The sequence below is a fragment of the Marmota flaviventris genome, chromosome 2 (genome assembly GCF_047511675.1).
Source record: "Marmota flaviventris isolate mMarFla1 chromosome 2, mMarFla1.hap1, whole genome shotgun sequence".
Lineage (NCBI taxonomy): Eukaryota > Metazoa > Chordata > Mammalia > Rodentia > Sciuridae > Marmota > Marmota flaviventris.
In genome coordinates, this window is record NC_092499.1 from 13,383,151 (window position 1) to 13,400,799 (window position 17,649).

At 34.1% G+C, this 17,649-nt stretch overlaps 1 protein-coding gene across 3 annotated transcripts in view; it reads left to right on the forward strand.

The window, feature by feature from the left end:
• Nucleotides 1-17,649, forward strand: part of Trip11 (thyroid hormone receptor interactor 11) — a 68,852-nt gene that overhangs the window by 10,658 nt on the left and 40,545 nt on the right. For all 3 annotated transcript variants that reach the window (XM_071607594.1, XM_071607595.1, XM_071607596.1), the window contains exons 5-11: nt 1,804-1,863; nt 3,994-4,159; nt 4,636-4,998; nt 7,878-7,918; nt 8,493-8,579; nt 11,219-11,431; nt 12,011-14,959. In XM_071607594.1, coding sequence (XP_071463695.1) covers nt 1,804-1,863; nt 3,994-4,159; nt 4,636-4,998; nt 7,878-7,918; nt 8,493-8,579; nt 11,219-11,431; nt 12,011-14,959 — 3,879 coding nt within the window. The remainder of the gene's footprint in view (nt 1-1,803; nt 1,864-3,993; nt 4,160-4,635; nt 4,999-7,877; nt 7,919-8,492; nt 8,580-11,218; nt 11,432-12,010; nt 14,960-17,649) is intronic.

Below are 17,649 nucleotides of genomic sequence, written 5' to 3' on the forward strand. Positions count from 1 at the left end.
TTTCCAAGGAACATTTTTTTTTTTTTTTGTCTTACACATCAGATTTTATAGACTGTGGAGGTTGGCAAAAGACACAAGACTTAGAATAAATTGATACATTGTTAACTTGGATTTAACTTCATTCATGTAGGGGGAAAAACAAAGTAAATAGTTAGATTTTTTTGTTCTCTTTTTGTGAACGTAATCTAGTTTATGTAAAGGAGAAATCTTCCTAATTAAAATGATCTGCATGCTTCCCATGTTGCTAAACATTCCCAATACCTAAAGTAAACTGTAGTAAGGGCAGTCTGTCCATTTTATCTCTAAAAAGCAGTAATTAAGTTTTGTATGTGTAAAAATAACCCGAAGAACTTGATAATATCAGGGATTTCCTGTTTTATCTCTGGAGATTTATTTAGTAATTTATTTCAGGGCCTTGGAAACAGTGTTTAAATGAATACATACTCCCAGGTGATTCTGATTAATCCCAAGGGGGATACATTTTAAGAAATGTTGTTGAGGGTAAGATTTCATAGGGGAAGATGGGTTTTTGCCTAGTTTGTGATAGATCTCTTCTAGAATATGAAGGTGAAAAGGGCATATTTGAGACCTTATAGGGGCTTAATTTTCTAGTGAGGCATATATGTCTATGTATATTATCCTTAATAGCTACAGGAAATATTCATTACTTCTGTTTTACAAACAGGGAAACAAAGTTATTTCCAAAAGTAACACCCTCATTGTCAAAGTGATTTAAGTTACAAAGCAAATATATATCTCTTGACTGCCAAATACTGTATTCTTTCCATTATACTGTCTTTTTGGTTCATTAACATGATATATAGTTAAGTGTTAATAAGGATAAATGAATGGTAACCTAGCGCATTGGTGGGTAGAGGGAGGGATGGGGAGAGGTTGGTCAGTGGGTACAAAATTAGTTAGATGGGAGAAATAAATTATGATGATCTTTTGGGTACTAGGGTGACTGTAGATAACAGTAGTGTATAGTATATTTCAAAATATCTAGAAGAGAGAATTTTGAATGTTATCACCACAAATAAATGCTAAGTGTTTGAGATAATACTGCTAGTTACCCTGATTTGAACTTTCTCAATGTATAAATAAATCAAAACATCACTTGTATCCCCATAAATATGTACAGCTATTAAGTATCAAGTAAACATTTTAAAAAGGTAAATGAAAAACATACAGCTTTGAATAAGAAAAATCCAAAGTTCTTTTATTTTCTTTTCAAACTAAATAATAGGGTTGGGGCTATTATTAGTGGTAAAGTGCTTGCCTTGCATCATGCGTGAGACACTGGGTTCGATCCTCAGCACCACAGAAAAATAAAGATACTGTGTGTTCATCTACAACTAAAAAAAAAAAAAAATATATATATATATATATATATATGTAAAATCATTTTTAAAAGATTTTTACTAGATCATCATTAGCACTAATATTGGGTAGCTTTCAGAAAGTGCCTTTTAGAAAACTGCTTAATTATTCTCACATTGAATATTTAAGATACATAAATAAATATTTAAGCTACATAAATAAATAAAATATTCTGTTTTTTTTAATCTTAAATTTAGATATTTTGCAAAACTGTTGTCTCCCCAATTATTTAACACATTCTTATATATTAGTATCTTTTATTATGTATTACTCTCTACTGAACAAAGTTCTTGGCATCCTTGAGTTAGAATCTATCTGGGAAATTCTTCTTTTTTGACAAGTATCTTTTAATAAAGTTAGTGACTTTCTGTTTTATAAGAAAATTGGTATTGTTTTCTGATTCTCTTTTTCTGAACTTCTAAGGCACAGGGAACACATAATTCTGATCAAAATGAAATCTGCAAACTACACAATACTATCAAGGTAGGTCAGATGTTGTTTGTCGTTGACGTGTGTGTGTGTGTGTGTGTGTGTGTGTGTGGTATTGCGGATTGAACCCAGGGCCTTGTGCATGCAAGGCAGGCACTCTACCAACAGAGCTATATCCCCAGCCCCTGTCATTAACTTTTATGCATCTAAAATCTATATGTAAAAATATAAGCATAATCACTAAAAGTCTTAATTAAGAGTGATTATAGATTATGATATACATTTTTAACTGGTTCATATTAACTTTATGACAAGTAAGGTATATAAAAATATCTCTTTCCAAAATAATTTGGTTTTGAACATTTTTTCAGTAGTTTATTTTTCATATGTGTGTGTACTCTGTCTCATAAAACTGCATTAACAGAATTTCAAGCTTGCTGAAGTTTCAAGGTTTTTAGAGTTGAAGGATATTGACAAAATAAAATGCTACTATTTTTTATTGGAAAGAATTGTTTTACTTTAGTGGTAGAAATTCTCTAGTTTCTGTCAATTATTATTTCTTTTAAGAAAAGGCATAGTTTATATGTTTATTGTGATAGTGAATTGCTTTTAGTGCTGAAATTATTGTCAGATACAGAATTTTTACTTTGGGGGTTTATTGTTATTCTAATAGTAATATGTGATAAGTTCCAGAGTGAGACCTGGATATGCTATTTACCCACGGTTCTACTTTGGGCAGGTTTCTTAACCTTTCTAAGCTTCTCTTTTGCCTATCAGTAAACTAGATATGGTTGTTTTACCTACCGTGTAGGTTTGTTTTGAGTTTTACATATAAGGCTTTGAGTCCAGTGCTGGCACAGAAGTGCATAGGATTAAAGAATGACTTACACTTAAACCTCAAGAAAAAATAGCTAATGTATAGATTAGGATTCTTAAGTTATAAGCAGTAAAAGCTTTCTCTGGCTAAATAAAACAAAAGAGGATTTACTGGAAGGATCCACAATAGTCTGTCTGTAGGACTGAAGGAAGAGTTGAGCATTCTGGCATCAGGAAGGACAGAAATGGGAGCAGCATCAGGAATCTAGCAAGATACAGTATACAGACTTTTAAGGATGCAGCTCTCAGGATGCTTCCATGTCCAGGTTTCTGGAAAAGCATTATTGGTCTCAACTTGGGTAATAAAGCACTTTGGTTGACAGTTGGGAGTTCCAGTAGGCCTGGAGAAGGAAAGGCTGAGCAAGAGAATAGTGGTAGTAGGAAAACAGGTACAGATTTCTCAAAGGGTTGATGCTGGTAATGGTGGAATATGTTGTTTGGAAAAGGAGAAGTTTATGTTCATCTTTTGTTTTCAGTATTTTCTTGTTGATGTTCCCTCATTAAAAATAGAAAAACTACAGGCTGGGGTTGTGGCTCAGTGGTAGAGTACTCTCCTAGCATGTATGGGGCACTGGGTTCGATCCTCAGCACCACTTAAAAATAAAATAAAGATATGTGTCCACCTAAAACTAAAAAAATATTTAAAAAAAAATAGAAAAACTAGCTGGGCTCAGTGGTACACGCCTGTAATCCCCGCAGCTTGGGAGGCTGAGGCAGGAGGATTGTGATGTCAAAGCCAGCTTCAGCAACGGCGAGGCACTAAGCAACTCAAAGAGACCCTGTCTCTAAATAAAATACAGAATAGGGCTGGGGATGTGTCTCAGTGGTCGAGTGCCTGTGAGTTCAATCTCCAATACTAAAAAAAAAGAAAAAAGAAAAACTATAGGGTGAGGTGGGACATAGCCTGTCATGGCAGCTAATGGGGAGCCTGAGGCAGGAGGATTATGAGTTTGAGCCCTCCCTGGGCAACTTAGTGAGACTGTCACAAAATAAAAATGAAAAGGGGTGGGGATATAGCTTAGTGGTAGAGCACTTGCCTAGCATGTCAGAGGCCCTGGGTTCAGTTCCTAGTATTCGTGTGGGGCAGAGGGTGGTGGAGAGAGATGACTGTTTTTAAGGTTTAAGACAGGATGGAGGAGGGGGAGTCTTTCCAAATTGTTCAAATTTTGGAACTGTGTTAAATTATTTTCAGCCTTAATATGCTTAGAGAAGTAATTTTAATAATACAGACCTTGGATGATAGTGAAATAAATAGCTTAGGTAAATTTATTGATCATAAATGTGGTTAATTTTGTTTTATTTTTTAAGGTACTTGAACAAAACCGAAGTCGAGACATAGATGAACATCAACATGAAATGTCAGTTTTGCAGAATGCACATCAACAGAAACTGGCAGAGATAAGTCGCCGGCATCGAGAAGAGTTACGTGACTATGAAGAACGAATTGAAGAACTTGAAAATCAGTTACAACAAGGTTATTAATTTTAGTAGTTTCACATATTAGATGACACAAATGGCAAACTAGTACTCTAAGACCAGGACACTGCTGTAAACTTGGACTAAGTTCCAAAAAATGAGTAAGTGATTGGTTTACTCATTTGGCAGATGTTTAGAAAATGACATAGCTTTCAAGATTCTGTAAAATGGAAAGGTCCTTTTTGCTTTTATGGTAAACAATTACAACTCATAGATTTCTTTGTTGCATTGTTTGGTGATGATATGTTGGTGATATATGATTCAAGATATTTTCAGATACATTGGCTTTTTAGTAGTTGATTCTGATGTTTCTCCAATTTTTTATTCATTTTTAAAGTGCTTAGTTTAAGATAGTAATTTAAATTTTCTTTTTAAGCTTTCCAAGTTCGGAACTCGAATCTTAGTTATATATATAGTAAGTATTTATTTCTTGGTATTTAACACATGATGTCCTTGACTTTGTTTATGTTCTAGGTGACTCAGGAGTTATAGTAACTGATGAGCCTAAAATCTGTGAGATGCAGAAGACTATTCAGGTTCTACAAACTGAAAAAGTAGAATCTAAAAGAAAGATTGAAGAACTTGAGGAAAAAATCAAAGACATAAATAAAAAATTATCTTCTGCAGAAAATGACAGAGATACCTTGAAAAGAGAACAGGAACAACTCAGTGTGGAAAAGCGACAAATGATTGAACAGTGTGAAAACTTGAAACTGGAATGTAATAAATTGCAGCCTTCTGGGATGGAGCAGAGTGCTACTGTGGCAGAAAAGGGAAAAATTCTTCCACAGAGTTCAACAGTGGAAGAAGTGCTCAGGCTGCAACAAGCCCTGTCTGGTATAGAATGCTTGGGACTTATTTCAGATTATTGTTTCAGTGCTTTGGAATTGTTTTTAGAGACACACACACTTTAGTAGACAAATACTTCATGAAAATGGAGTATTTGTGGAACCGTCTATAATTTGATTAAAATTGTTTGGTGTGAATTCATTGCCATAGCTAATAGGCAACAAAAAATACTTTTCTATCAAAATGGGTCAATTATTGACTAGGTGTCTCTTAGCCTTCCTTTATTTTTTATGTATTTACATGGAAGTCAGCGATTTAGGAAGCCTCGTGGATTTCTGAGAAGTAAATCCAGTGCACACATTGCTGTGGAGAGGTACTGTTTCTTTTAGTCTACACAGAACTGAATACTTTCTATAACTTATCACAGCCCAGACTCTCCATTCAGGGAATGCAGCATTCCATCTTTACAAGTCCATTGTTATCCTTTTAAATGATTTCCTAAATTGAAGCAGAGGCCCAAAAGATAAGAACTTTAGGTCATCTACTGTTTTCCATGCTCAAGTTGATGTGTTCACTGGTACAAAAATATTAAATTAGATAGATAAATCACTAGTATTCATACATTCCAGGAACATATAATGAGAACTTTTCAGCTTGAAAAGATGCATTTTATTTTGCACTTCATTATTTTCTCACAGTATAAACCCTCACTTTATGAACTCATTCATTACTGCTCTGGAAGTTTCCAATCCTTGTGTGCTTGTTACTCCCCACATCTGTACCCCTCAGCTGCCTTTTTTCTCCAGCTGCTGATCTAGTCGGCCAACTCTATATATCACCTGGGTTTTTTAACTAAAGTTAGGTTCAAAGTAAAATCATTGTCAACTTCTCCTTTCCTAGCCTTGGTGATTGGTAGTATTCACTGGTTTCTCAAATCAGAATGCTGGAAGTCATCACTGACAAGTCCTTGGGTTTTCTTTTCTTTTCTCTGGCCGAGTGATATTTCAGGATTATATCCCAGAGGAGTTCCAGGGTTTCTCACAGGTTCATCTGTCCTGAGAGCTGCCATGCAGGTAAAGGGAAGGCAGTGAAGTGTAAGGTCCTGGACCTCTTTCTCATTTGGTTTCAATCAGAATAACTCCGCGGTTTTATAAAATAAATTTAATTATATCAGGTGATCCATCATTTGCTTAAATAAATTCTACTGCTCTAGTCCTTATCCCCTTTCCCATTTCCATTGCCATGATTCATTTCAGTTAATCATAATTGCTTTTGCTCGTGTTAACTATGGTAGATCTCTTTTTATTTATTCAATTTTTATGTGTACTGGGATTTAAAGTCAGGGGCATTTGACCACTGAGCCACATCCCCAGCCCTATTTTGTATTTTATTTAGAGACAGGGTCTCACTGAGTTGCTTAGTGCCTCTCCATTGCTGAGGCTGACTTTGAACTCCCTATTCTCCTGTCTCAACCTCCTGAGCCGGAGCTGCTGGAATTACAGGCATGCACCACTGTGCCCGCTTGAGCATAATAGCGTAGTGTTTAAGAATAAGACTGGGCTGGAATCCAACTTTTGTCACTAACTAGATGACTTTGGGTAAGTTAGTTAACATCTCTCTGCCTCAGTTTTCTCATGTATATGGTTGGAATAATAATAATATCTTCCTTGTTTGTTGTTTTGTGAGTTACTTGCTGCAGAGTTCTCTTTAGAAAAGGTGGTCCATGTCAATTATTATTCATGTCAATGTTACAAAATTTAATTCTCAGGCTCCCATGCTGCCTCCTTCAATTTATTTTATTTTTTCATTTTGTAGCAAGAATAAATTTTCAAAAACACAAAGCAGATTGTTCTCCTACTTTTTAAAAAGTACTTTATTGCTCACCAGGAACTTCAAGATGAAGTCTAAACTTCCGTAGTCGTACATGTAATGCCCCTCATGATCTGATACCTGTCTACTCTTCAGTTTCTACTCTTCCCATTCTACCATTCTAAGCTTTAACCATATTGAACTATCGTAGCTTAAGCCAACAGTCTTGTCTGAGCTCTGTCACTGTTTTGTTTGCTGCATTCTCTTTGTGTGGAGTATCCTTACATTTCTTTGAGCTAACTCTTAGTGTAGTGGTTTAATACAGGTATTACTTTCATTGTCCAGTACTTGCACTGACTTTTCTCTGGCCCCATTTTCTCTACCTAATCTCTACTAGATGTTTGCCCTTTTTGCTTTCATGATTCCTTTTTGTTTGCTGTATCACACTGTATTATAATCACATGTTTACTTGTTCTCCTCTGAATTGTAAGCTCTTTAAGAGCAAGGACTAAATTTTTGCCTTATCTGATATTGGCCTCATCATATATGCTCAATATTTCTCCAACTAAATGTTAAATGAATGACTTCAGCTGAGCTCACGGTATTCTGTTCTGTATTCTTCTTCCAGAATCTCTTCTATTTATGGATCTGTATGTAGTACATTCATATTTAAATTACCTAAGATAATAGAGATATTATTGTATTGTTGTAATATAAATATATATTTGTTACTTTTGAGGTTTCTTTTCCCCGAGTCTTAAGCCTTATACTATTCCTGGTTGCCCAAACTAACCAGCTCATTTGGAAACACAGTTGTTGTTAGTATTTTTATGAAAGCAGTAACATATGATTCATACAGAATACACTTATTCTTTCTTTTCTGAAGAATTGGATTTTAATATAGATTAACTGATTTAATATGATTTCTAGAAGTATGAAATGAAAAAATAGAAGTATGAAATGAGAAAAATGTTTTGCCAGAACTGTTAAAGCTTGCTAATGGTTCTTATAAGTACACTTTGTTTTAATGGGGTTGCTTTTCTGAGTTTAGTATGGGAGGTTATTATAAAGACTTTCTAAATAATTGTAATGTCAGGTTCATTTAATTGTTTTTACAGATGCTGAAAATGAAATAATGAGGCTAAATGGTTTAAACCAGGTAAGCTCATGTTATAGAAGAAAGCTTTTAGCATTGGTTTACTAATAAAAAGTAATTTAATTTATTAGAGTAGTTTGTTTTGTGTTATTTAACAAATTCATGTGAACATACCCTGGGAACTTTTGTCACAGTAATTTTATGTTTGCCAATTTATAACAGAAACAAACTATTTGCACCATAAATTTATATTAGGTTAAAAATTTTTATAATTGAAAAATTCAGGTATAACTGTGCAGAACAATTTGATGAAAATTATGTATATAGAGACATTGTACGATGCTATACCAAAATGAGGAATGCATTTTGACTTTCTTTGAGAACTTCAGGGAGTTTCTATTAATTAGAGGTTATATATATATATAATTTTTTTTTAAAAAAAAACATAATAAAGAAATCCTCCTTAAGAATGTCTAAAATGAGTGATTGGCTCTGAATGGTCCAGTGTTATAGTCTTCTAACTTTATGTATCACTAAGGAAATACTGAGTAGAAACACACAATTGTATAAGTAGCCTGCTTTTTTTGTGAACTGGAAATTTCCTGTTTCTGAAAATACTACTTTAACATTTCTGTAGGATAACAGTCTTGCTGAAGACAATCTGAAACTTAAAATGCATGTTGAAGCTTTAGAAAAAGAGAAGTCATCACTGAGTCAAGAAAAGGTGGGTGCTGAAAAATGGGGAGAGAATTAGAATGGTGTTATGTATTACAGTTTACAGCTAAGGACAAGTTTATATCAAAATGGAATGTTTGGTAATAGAGTCCTGAGGACAAAGCTGATCTCATTGATTCTTATAAGACCAAATTGAAGTACCCGGGCAAGGTTCAGAGTGTGAGTGGCTGGCCAGAGTTTACATGTAGAGATAAGCCAGTAGGCACACAGATAATGAGTGGAAAAGATAGGCCCTGTTTTACTATCAGATGGAGTTCTGACTGCAGCAGCATACATATGTGAGTTGGAAGATCTGGAGTGTATATCCTGAATGGATCCATCATGGGGGACAGGAATTTCATTTTGAAGAGGGATAAAGAGGGACAGTTTCAGTGGTAGAAATGGCATCTTTTTTGTATATGTTGATAGCAAGGATGAAAAAGGATTCTGTAATACAGTATTGGTTATGGAAGAGGTATTTTTTGGGTTTGGACCACTTAGGAAAATTTCCTTGTCTATGGCAGGTCCTTACATAAAGGGTCATTTGAAAACTGGTATTAAGTTAAAGACCAGTGTTTCAATTCAATTTAATTCTTAATTTTTAAAAAGTAATACATGTTTACTGATATATATGTTTAGTACCTACTGAAAATTTTCAGATAATACATGTAGAGTAGTAATCTTTTGCGTCTTCCTTCATTGCTTGGCTTCTTTCCCACAAGCAGTTCTTGTTACCAATTTCTAGTACATCTTTTCAAACATAGTAAGGCATATTTGATTATACATAGAAATTGCTTTAAAAATACAAATATCTGGTTGGGATTGTGGCTCAGTGGTAGAGCGCTTGCCTAGCACGTGTGAGGCCCTGGGTTCTATTCTCAGCACAGCATATAGATAAATAAAATAAAGGTCTATTGACAACTAAAAAAATATTTTAATAAATACAGATGTCACTTTACTTAACATGCTGTTCTTATAGAAACTAACGTTTTCAGTACCTTCACACATTAGGTATATAGGCAGTATTTCTTAAATTCTTAGTTGTTTGCACTGTTCTATACTTTATGGGATCTTTGCCACCACCCTTTCTAACCACTAAATGCCAATAACATCTCCCAATCTTTTTTTTTTTTTATTACCATACTATATATATTCTGTTTCTACTCTCATTGTATTCTGCTCTTTAACTGACCTATGTGTACTTTGTAGTTTGAAGACTTCTCTACACATATTTGGGGACCTGCAACCTTTTATGAAACTTTTGGATTCTGTAGCTAGTCTTAGCTTTTTTCCATTCTTTTGATGTTTATAGTAGTCCATTGTAACTCTTCCTTATGTCTGTCATGGGTCTGCTTACTGGTTAAGAATGCTATAAGTATGTGTGCCCTTAAGATCCAACTGGAAAAAAAAAATGTTTGTGGTTTTCCTAAATATAGAGGCAACTTTAGAAGACTTAGGAGGATACTTTTCTATTTTTCTGTTCTTTCAGAATGAATTTTTGAATTGGAAGGAAATGAGAGTTGTTATGCAGATGTTCTTTTGTAGCTTTTCTTGCACGCACGCATGCTCTCTCTTTCTCTGTCTCTCTCTCTTTAATACCCAGGAGTGTGTAACCACATTCCAGCCCTTTTTATTTTTTATTTCAAGATGAGATCAAGCTAAGTTGCTTAGGGCCTTGCTAAGTTGCTGAGGCTGGCTTGAACTTTCAATCCCCAGTCTCCCAACTGGGATTACGGATATGCACCATTGTACACAACTCTAGGTCTCTTTAATAAGGTATTATTAGGCTTTTTATTTGAAGGAATTTGAGATTTTTATTTACTTTAGATACCTTAGAAATTTAATCTTTAAAAATCTATATAATTGAAGGAAGGCTTTACACTGATACATAATCACAAACATCATAATCACATTATCAAAATAAGGTTGAAGCAAAGAGAACTGTCCCTCCTCTGGGATTTTGGAGAAAACATTAAGTATCTAGTAATAGACTATAAAATGTATATATAGATCCATGTATAGGAATGTCAGCTTTGAGAGAAGGGAACCTAGTCCATGCTTTGTTAGAAGGTAAAGGAAGAAAAAGGCAGGTGTTTTCTTGAGTCAAGAAAAGTTTCCCTGTTCTGACAGAAGCAAGGAATGAGATGAATTCTAGGGGGAAAGAAGAAAACTTTTCAGAGGGAGAACTTTAGAGTGAATGAGTATTGATTTGTCATTTTCATTTACTCTGTGACTAAATGACTGAGTGTTAAGAAGTGAAAGTAAAGAGAGCCAGGAGACTTGAGGAGTTTTGTTAAGTCTGTGTATGGTGGAGGAGGGGTTAAGGGAAGCAGCTGTGGGGGTGGATAGAAAAGGCTTTCTACTGGGAAAGGACTTGTGTGAAGGAGTTAGAGCTATAGAAGGTAAACATAAAGTTATCACATCTTGTCTAGGGTTATAGAATTTTGCTTGAAGCTAGAAGTAAAATTGCACATGAATAAAGACTGGCTTATTGAGTTTTATTTATCATTATTGAGGTATTGTTTAATGTTTATAATGCAAAGCATTTAAAATAGGTCTCCAAATTCCATTCGTTTGTGTATATAATATTTTGATGTCTCTTCTTCAATGGACCATGTGTTGCCACCTTCTACCTTTTTATTATTTAAGGAGGAACTTCAGATATCACTGTCAAAATTGAGCTGTGAATATGAAGTAATTAAAAATACAGCTTCAACAGACATGAATTTGAATGTACAATTACATGACTTAAAACTTAACTTGAAGGCAAAGGAGGAAGAACTGAATCAGAGTATCAATGAAAAGAAAATGCTGATAGCTGAGTTAGAAGAACTGGACAATCAAAACCAGGAAGCTACAAAGGTAACGCTACATGACAGATAGTAAGGGCTGAGGAAGCACATTCCACTCAGTAGATTGAACACTGGGTGAACATGCAAAAAATAATAGGCATAATTTAATTTTATAATTTGAGTAATGTTTTAGTTTATTGATGTTCTAGTCATAGAGACTGGGACACTTTTTCTGTAGAGTGCCAGTTAATAAGATAATTTTGGCTTTGCAAGCCATGTCATCTCAGTTGCCACTATTCAGCTCTGCAATTGTGATGTATAAACAAATGAGCATGGCATGTGAATTTTATATACAAAACAGGCCTGTGGTCTGTAGTTTTTGTTGACTCTGTTATTTAATTTGAAAATATACAACTTATATCATTTACCTTCTTTTGTTTTAAATTCTTATCCCTAAAGTGATAAAATGGACCTGCTCTAAGATATTGTAAATTTTGTAGGGGATATTGGGATAGAAAGAAAGTTGTTTTTAAGAAAGATTAAAAATGACTAAGAATTTTCTTTATTAAATGTACAAAATTTTGTAAGAATTTCTTGAGGCACTAAAATGAGAAAATGTTGTAAAGTTACCATACAACTTTTCTTTCAGCACGTGATTTTGATAAAAGATGAGCTATCAAAACAACAAAATGAAGGAGACCTTGTAATCAAGAAATTGAAACAAGATCTAGATGATGAAAAAAAGAGAGTTCATCAACTTGAGGATGATAAAATGAACATATCCAAAGAGTTGGAAGTGCAGAACGAAAAGTTAACTCGGAGTGAACAGAGCCTCAGTGATTTGAACTTAACCAAACAGAAGCTTGAAGATAAAGTAGAAGGTTTAGTAGATCAGCTAAAAAAATCACAAAAAAATAGTTTAAACATCCAGCAAGAAAACCTTGAGCTTAAGGAACACATTAGACAAATTGAAGACGAGCTGTCTAAATTCAGAATTTCTCTGAATGAAGACTCTAATTTTAAGGATGACTTGCTTAAAGAACGGGAAGCTGAAGTTAGCAACTTAAGGCAAAATCTTTCAGAAGTAGAACAGCTCAATGAAAATTTAAAGAAAGTTGCTTTTGATCTCAAAACGGAAAATGAAAAGTTGATCTTAGCATGTGAAGAGGTAAGACATAAGTTGGAAGAATCTATTGCTGGTAACAATCAAATTTCTCAAGAAAAAGACACTATTATTGAGACTCTAAAAAGAGACAAAGAACAGATAGAAGCCCAACTGCACCAGGCAGAAAAAAGACTGTTGGAAGAAGAAAACAATTACAGGCAGACTATTCGGGAACTCTCAAATGCACGTAATTTGAATACCTCTGCCTTACAGCTGGAAAATGAACGTGTAGTTCAACTCAATCAAGAGAAGGACTTTGAAATAGCAGGACTCAAAAAGAATATTGAGCAAATGACTGCTGATCAAAAAGAAACTAAGGAAATTTTGGCATCTCATTTAGAAGAACAGAAGCAATTGATACAACTTATAAATGAGAAAGAAGTTTTTATTGAAAAACTCAAAGAAAAAAGTTCAGAACTACAAAAGGATTTAGATGAGTGTTCTCAGGCCTTAAGAGAAAACGAAACTTTAAGGCAAACCATAGAAGAAAAGGACAGAATTCTTGGATCCATGAAAGAAGAGAACAATCATTTGCAAGAAGAATTGGAAAGACTTAGGGAACAGCAGAATCGAGCTGTACCTGTGGCTGAGCCTAAAACCCTTGATGGTATCACAGAACTAGAATCGGAGGTATCTCAACTGAATGTAATAAAAAATCATCTGGAAGATGAAATTAAACACCATCAAAAGATAATTGAAGATCAAAACAAGAGTAAAATGCAACTACTTCAGTCTATACAGGAGCAGAAGAAGGAAATGGATGAATTCAGATACCAATATGAGCAGATGAATGCTGCGCATACCCAGTTATTTTTAGAAAAGGATGAGGAAATTAAGAATTTGCAGAAAACTATTGAACAAATAAAAGCCCAGTTGCCTGGAGAAAGATGCGATACTCAAACAGAGAATTCTGATATTTTTCAAGAAACAAAAGTTAAAAGCCTTAATATAGAAAATGAAAGTGAAAAACATGACCTATCGAAATCTGAAACTGAAAAGTTAGTGAAAGGAATCAAAGAACGAGAACTTGAGATTAAACTTCTAAATGAAAAGAATATATCTTTAACCAAACAGATTGATCAGCTGTCCAAAGATGAAGTTGGTAAACTCACTCAAATTATCCAGCAGAAAGATGTGGAGATACAAGCTCTTCAGGCTAAAATTTCTTCAGTTCACTCCCAGGATGTTGTTTACCTTCAGCAGCAACTGCAGACCTTCACTGTGGAAAGAGAACAAGTATTTGCTGTTTTGAATGAGAAGACAAAAGAAAATAGTCAGTTGAAAACAGAACATCACAAAATGATGGACATAGTAGCTGCCAAAGAAGCAGCCCTCATCCAACTTCAAGAAGAAAATAAAAAATTGTCCACCAAATTTGAAAGTAGCGGTCAAGATATGTTTAGAGAAACTCTGCAGAATTTATCTCGTATCATTAGAGAAAAAGACATTGAAATAGATGCATTAAGTCAGAAATGTCAGACTTTATTGGAAGTTTTACAAACTTCTGGCACTGATAATGAAGTTGGAGGTGTTAATAGTAATCAGTTTGAGGAGCTCCTACAGGAACGCAATACATTAAAACAGCAAGTTAAAAAAATGGAAGAATGGAAACAACAGGTAATGACAACAGTCCAAAATATGCATCATGAGTCAGCCCAACTTCAAGAGGAACTTCTACAACTTCAAGCCCAAGTTTTAGTTGACAGTGATAATAGTTCTAAATTAGAAGTAGACTACACTGGTCTCATCCAAAGTTATGAGCTGAATGAAACCAAACTCAAAAATTTTGGGCAGGAATTAGCCCAAGTTCAACATTGCATAGGGCAGCTTTGTAATACCAAAGACCTTCTTTTAGGAAAACTTGATATTATTTCACCCCAGCTCTTGTCTGCTTCATCACTTACCTCCCAGTCAGCAGAGGTAGAAGAACTGAGAAAATCACTGCAAGAAAAAGACGCCACAATCAAGACACTACAGGAAAATAACCACAGGTTGTCTGATTCAATTGCTGCTTCTTCAGGGATTGAAAAGAAAGAACATGAACAAACAGATTCAGAAATTAAACAGCTAAAAGAAAAGCAAGACATTTTGCAAAATTTACTTAAAGAAAAAGACCTCTTAATCAAAGCCAAAAGTGATCAGTTACTTTCTTCAAATGAAGATTTTACTAACAAGGTGAATGAAAATGAATTATTGAGGCAAGCCGTAACAAACCTAAAGGAGAGAATGTTAATTTTAGAAATGGACATTTCTAAACTAAAAGGGGAAAATGAAAAAATAATAGAAACATCCAAAGAAAAGGAAACGGAGTATCAAGCATTACAAGAGACAAACTTGAAGTTCTCTGTGATGCTGCGAGAAAAAGAGTTTGAATGTCAGTCGATGAAGGAGAAAGCTCTTGCCTTTGAGCAATTGTTACAAGAAAAAGAGCAGGTATGTTCTGGATGGAGCATTATAGGAGGAGGAGGTTGAGGGTGAAGTAGACTTTTTATTTAAAGTACTGGTGTTAGTCTACTCTTCAGGACTATAAATATGTTCGTTTAGAAATATGTATTTCAAGATACTGTGTGATTTATCTAAATAAATTTTCCTCAGGTATCTGGAAGTTTCTTCTTCCAATTACTAATTTTTAATAGATTAATTTTATAGCCTTCAAAATAAAAAAAGGATGTAATAACAATATCTTTCTTTAGAAAATATTGTATCAGAGGGAATCACTTTAACTAAATTTTAGATATGTTTCAGTAACTGCCAGTAATAGCTAACATTTTAGATTCTTAAATGAAAGGGAAGCTCTATGAATATAAACCGTCTACATCTTTGACTGTGATCTGCAATAAGAAATACTTTTATGCTGTGACACAGTAGATACGTGTGTGTGTTTGTGTATGTGTGTGTAACTGAAAAAAGTGTAAGGAACCAGAAATCACCCTTACTACATGTGATACTCTGTTAAAAAAAAAAAAAAAAAAGAAAATGCTGGATGATCCATAAATTGACTTTAATGAATCGAATTTGTCACAAACCTGGAATTTGAAAAGTATTAGGCATAAGTGGTACTTTAAACATAGTAGGCTCTCTAAGTACTCTAATCCCAGCTCTGGTTTGTTTGTTCAGCTATAAAATGGAGGATAATAGTAGTTAAAATAGAAAGTGTTGGTAGCTTTTGTTATACTCAGAGTTCTACATTCTCATCTGATAAGCATGTTTTTTATTTTAAATATTTACTTTTTTAGTTGTAGTTGGACACAATGCCTTTATTTTATTTATTTTTATGTAGTGCTGAGGATTGAACCCAGGCCCTTGCACGTGCTAGATGAGTGCTCTATCGCTGAGCCACAACCCTATCCCCTGATAAGCATGTTGTAATGAATATTTTTCATGGTCATTTTAAGAAGAATTATTGGTGATCTGTTGCATTTAACTCTGAGAGCTGCTATGTAAATCTTGGTGGTAGTACCTTTTTAGTGTGATTTTTATAAACTTATGGTAGTAGAAATTTGGAAAAGAGATGATAGAACAGTAGAATATTCAGCAGATGTTGCATTAACATTTGTATACTGCCCAGGCATAAGATGCAAACTGATTTAACTTCTTTTGCCAGTTAAATTCTCAGAATCTTGGATTATCTGATTAAATAGCTACACGATTGTCAGCGTTTAGGTGTTTGGTCTTTCAGAGATAGCTTTTTAGTTTAGATGACACCTGTCTATAATTGGTGTAAAAGACTTTCTTAGAGAGTAGAGCTTCCCATTGTTCACTGATATTGGGTGTATGCTTGGATGGTTTTGAGAGAGTCTATCAGAAGAGTGCAAAACAGTGAAATTTTCTGTTGTACTATTTGTATTTTTCCTTTTGCAGTTTTAGCATTTGATACCATTTAGTTCATTTAGTTGACATTTACATATCTAAGTGTGCAGATTTTTTTAAGGCTCTCTTGTCTTTTAGGAAGCTTCCCTAAGTTAAGTAGTTCTTAAATATTATATTGAGGAAATTACCATGAACTAAACAATTTCTTCAATCTTCTGAATATATTTTGAGGGCATCTTTAGATTACACAGGTTAAACATCCCTAATCTGAAATCAACAGATACTCAATCTGTTTAGAGGAAAAGGTATGTTTCTCAACAGGAGATCTTCAGGCCTATTTAATTTTGTAAGCATTTCTTCTTTCTTTGTAATATGAAGAACAAACTTAACTGAAAAACTATTTGGAAAAGATTAGCCTCCCTATCCAGGGATGGGTATTGGTTTTATGATTCATTTTCAGTGATTTTATCCTGCCATTTTTATGTTCTTTTTCTTTTTAAAATTTCCTTGTTTGTTAAGAGAGAATGGGGTCACACTGTGTTGCCCTAGCTGGGCCTACAATCCTGGGCTCACCTGATTTTTCTGCCTCAGCTTCCAAAGTAGTGGGACTCTAGGTGCATGGTGCATGCCACCATTCCTGGCTTATATATTCTCAAAGAAATGAAAAGTTTACATGGACACTTAAAATAATACTGTATACTCATTTGATATGCATATCTAAAACATTAAAGGATTAACTGTAAATGGCCTTGACATTTTTGTGTGCTTTTTAGAATTCCAACTATTGGCTAAAATTCATGGCCCTACTTTTGCAGTGAAGGGTTATCTTTTATCTGCTGCCATTAATATGTTGTACTTGTCCAGAATGCATTCAAAAATAAATTTTCATTTACTGTCTAGCAAGATTTCATTTGATAGTTGCTTTTGTTAAATTGTTGCCAAAAGTATTCTTTTAAAATAGGCTGCACATAATATGAAAGACTTACCTTTCTCTCTTTTGCCAGACACTTGACATCATTATTTCTCTTTAATAATCATGGGTGCCTGATGAATGAATGCATGTGCACGCGTACACACACACACACACACACACAGGAAGAATCCCATTTCTTTTGTGATTTGGAGGCTTGTGGACATTGTAAAATGTAAATAGAATAAATTTGGAGAGATTTTTTTTTTTTTTTTTGCCTTGTTGGGTTCCTTTTAAAATATGTCTAGTGAACTTTTTCAGTTAGACTAATTATAGATTTACAGAAGAGTTGCATAGATAATGAAGAGTGTTCTCATATATTAATACTCAGTTTCCCTTATTA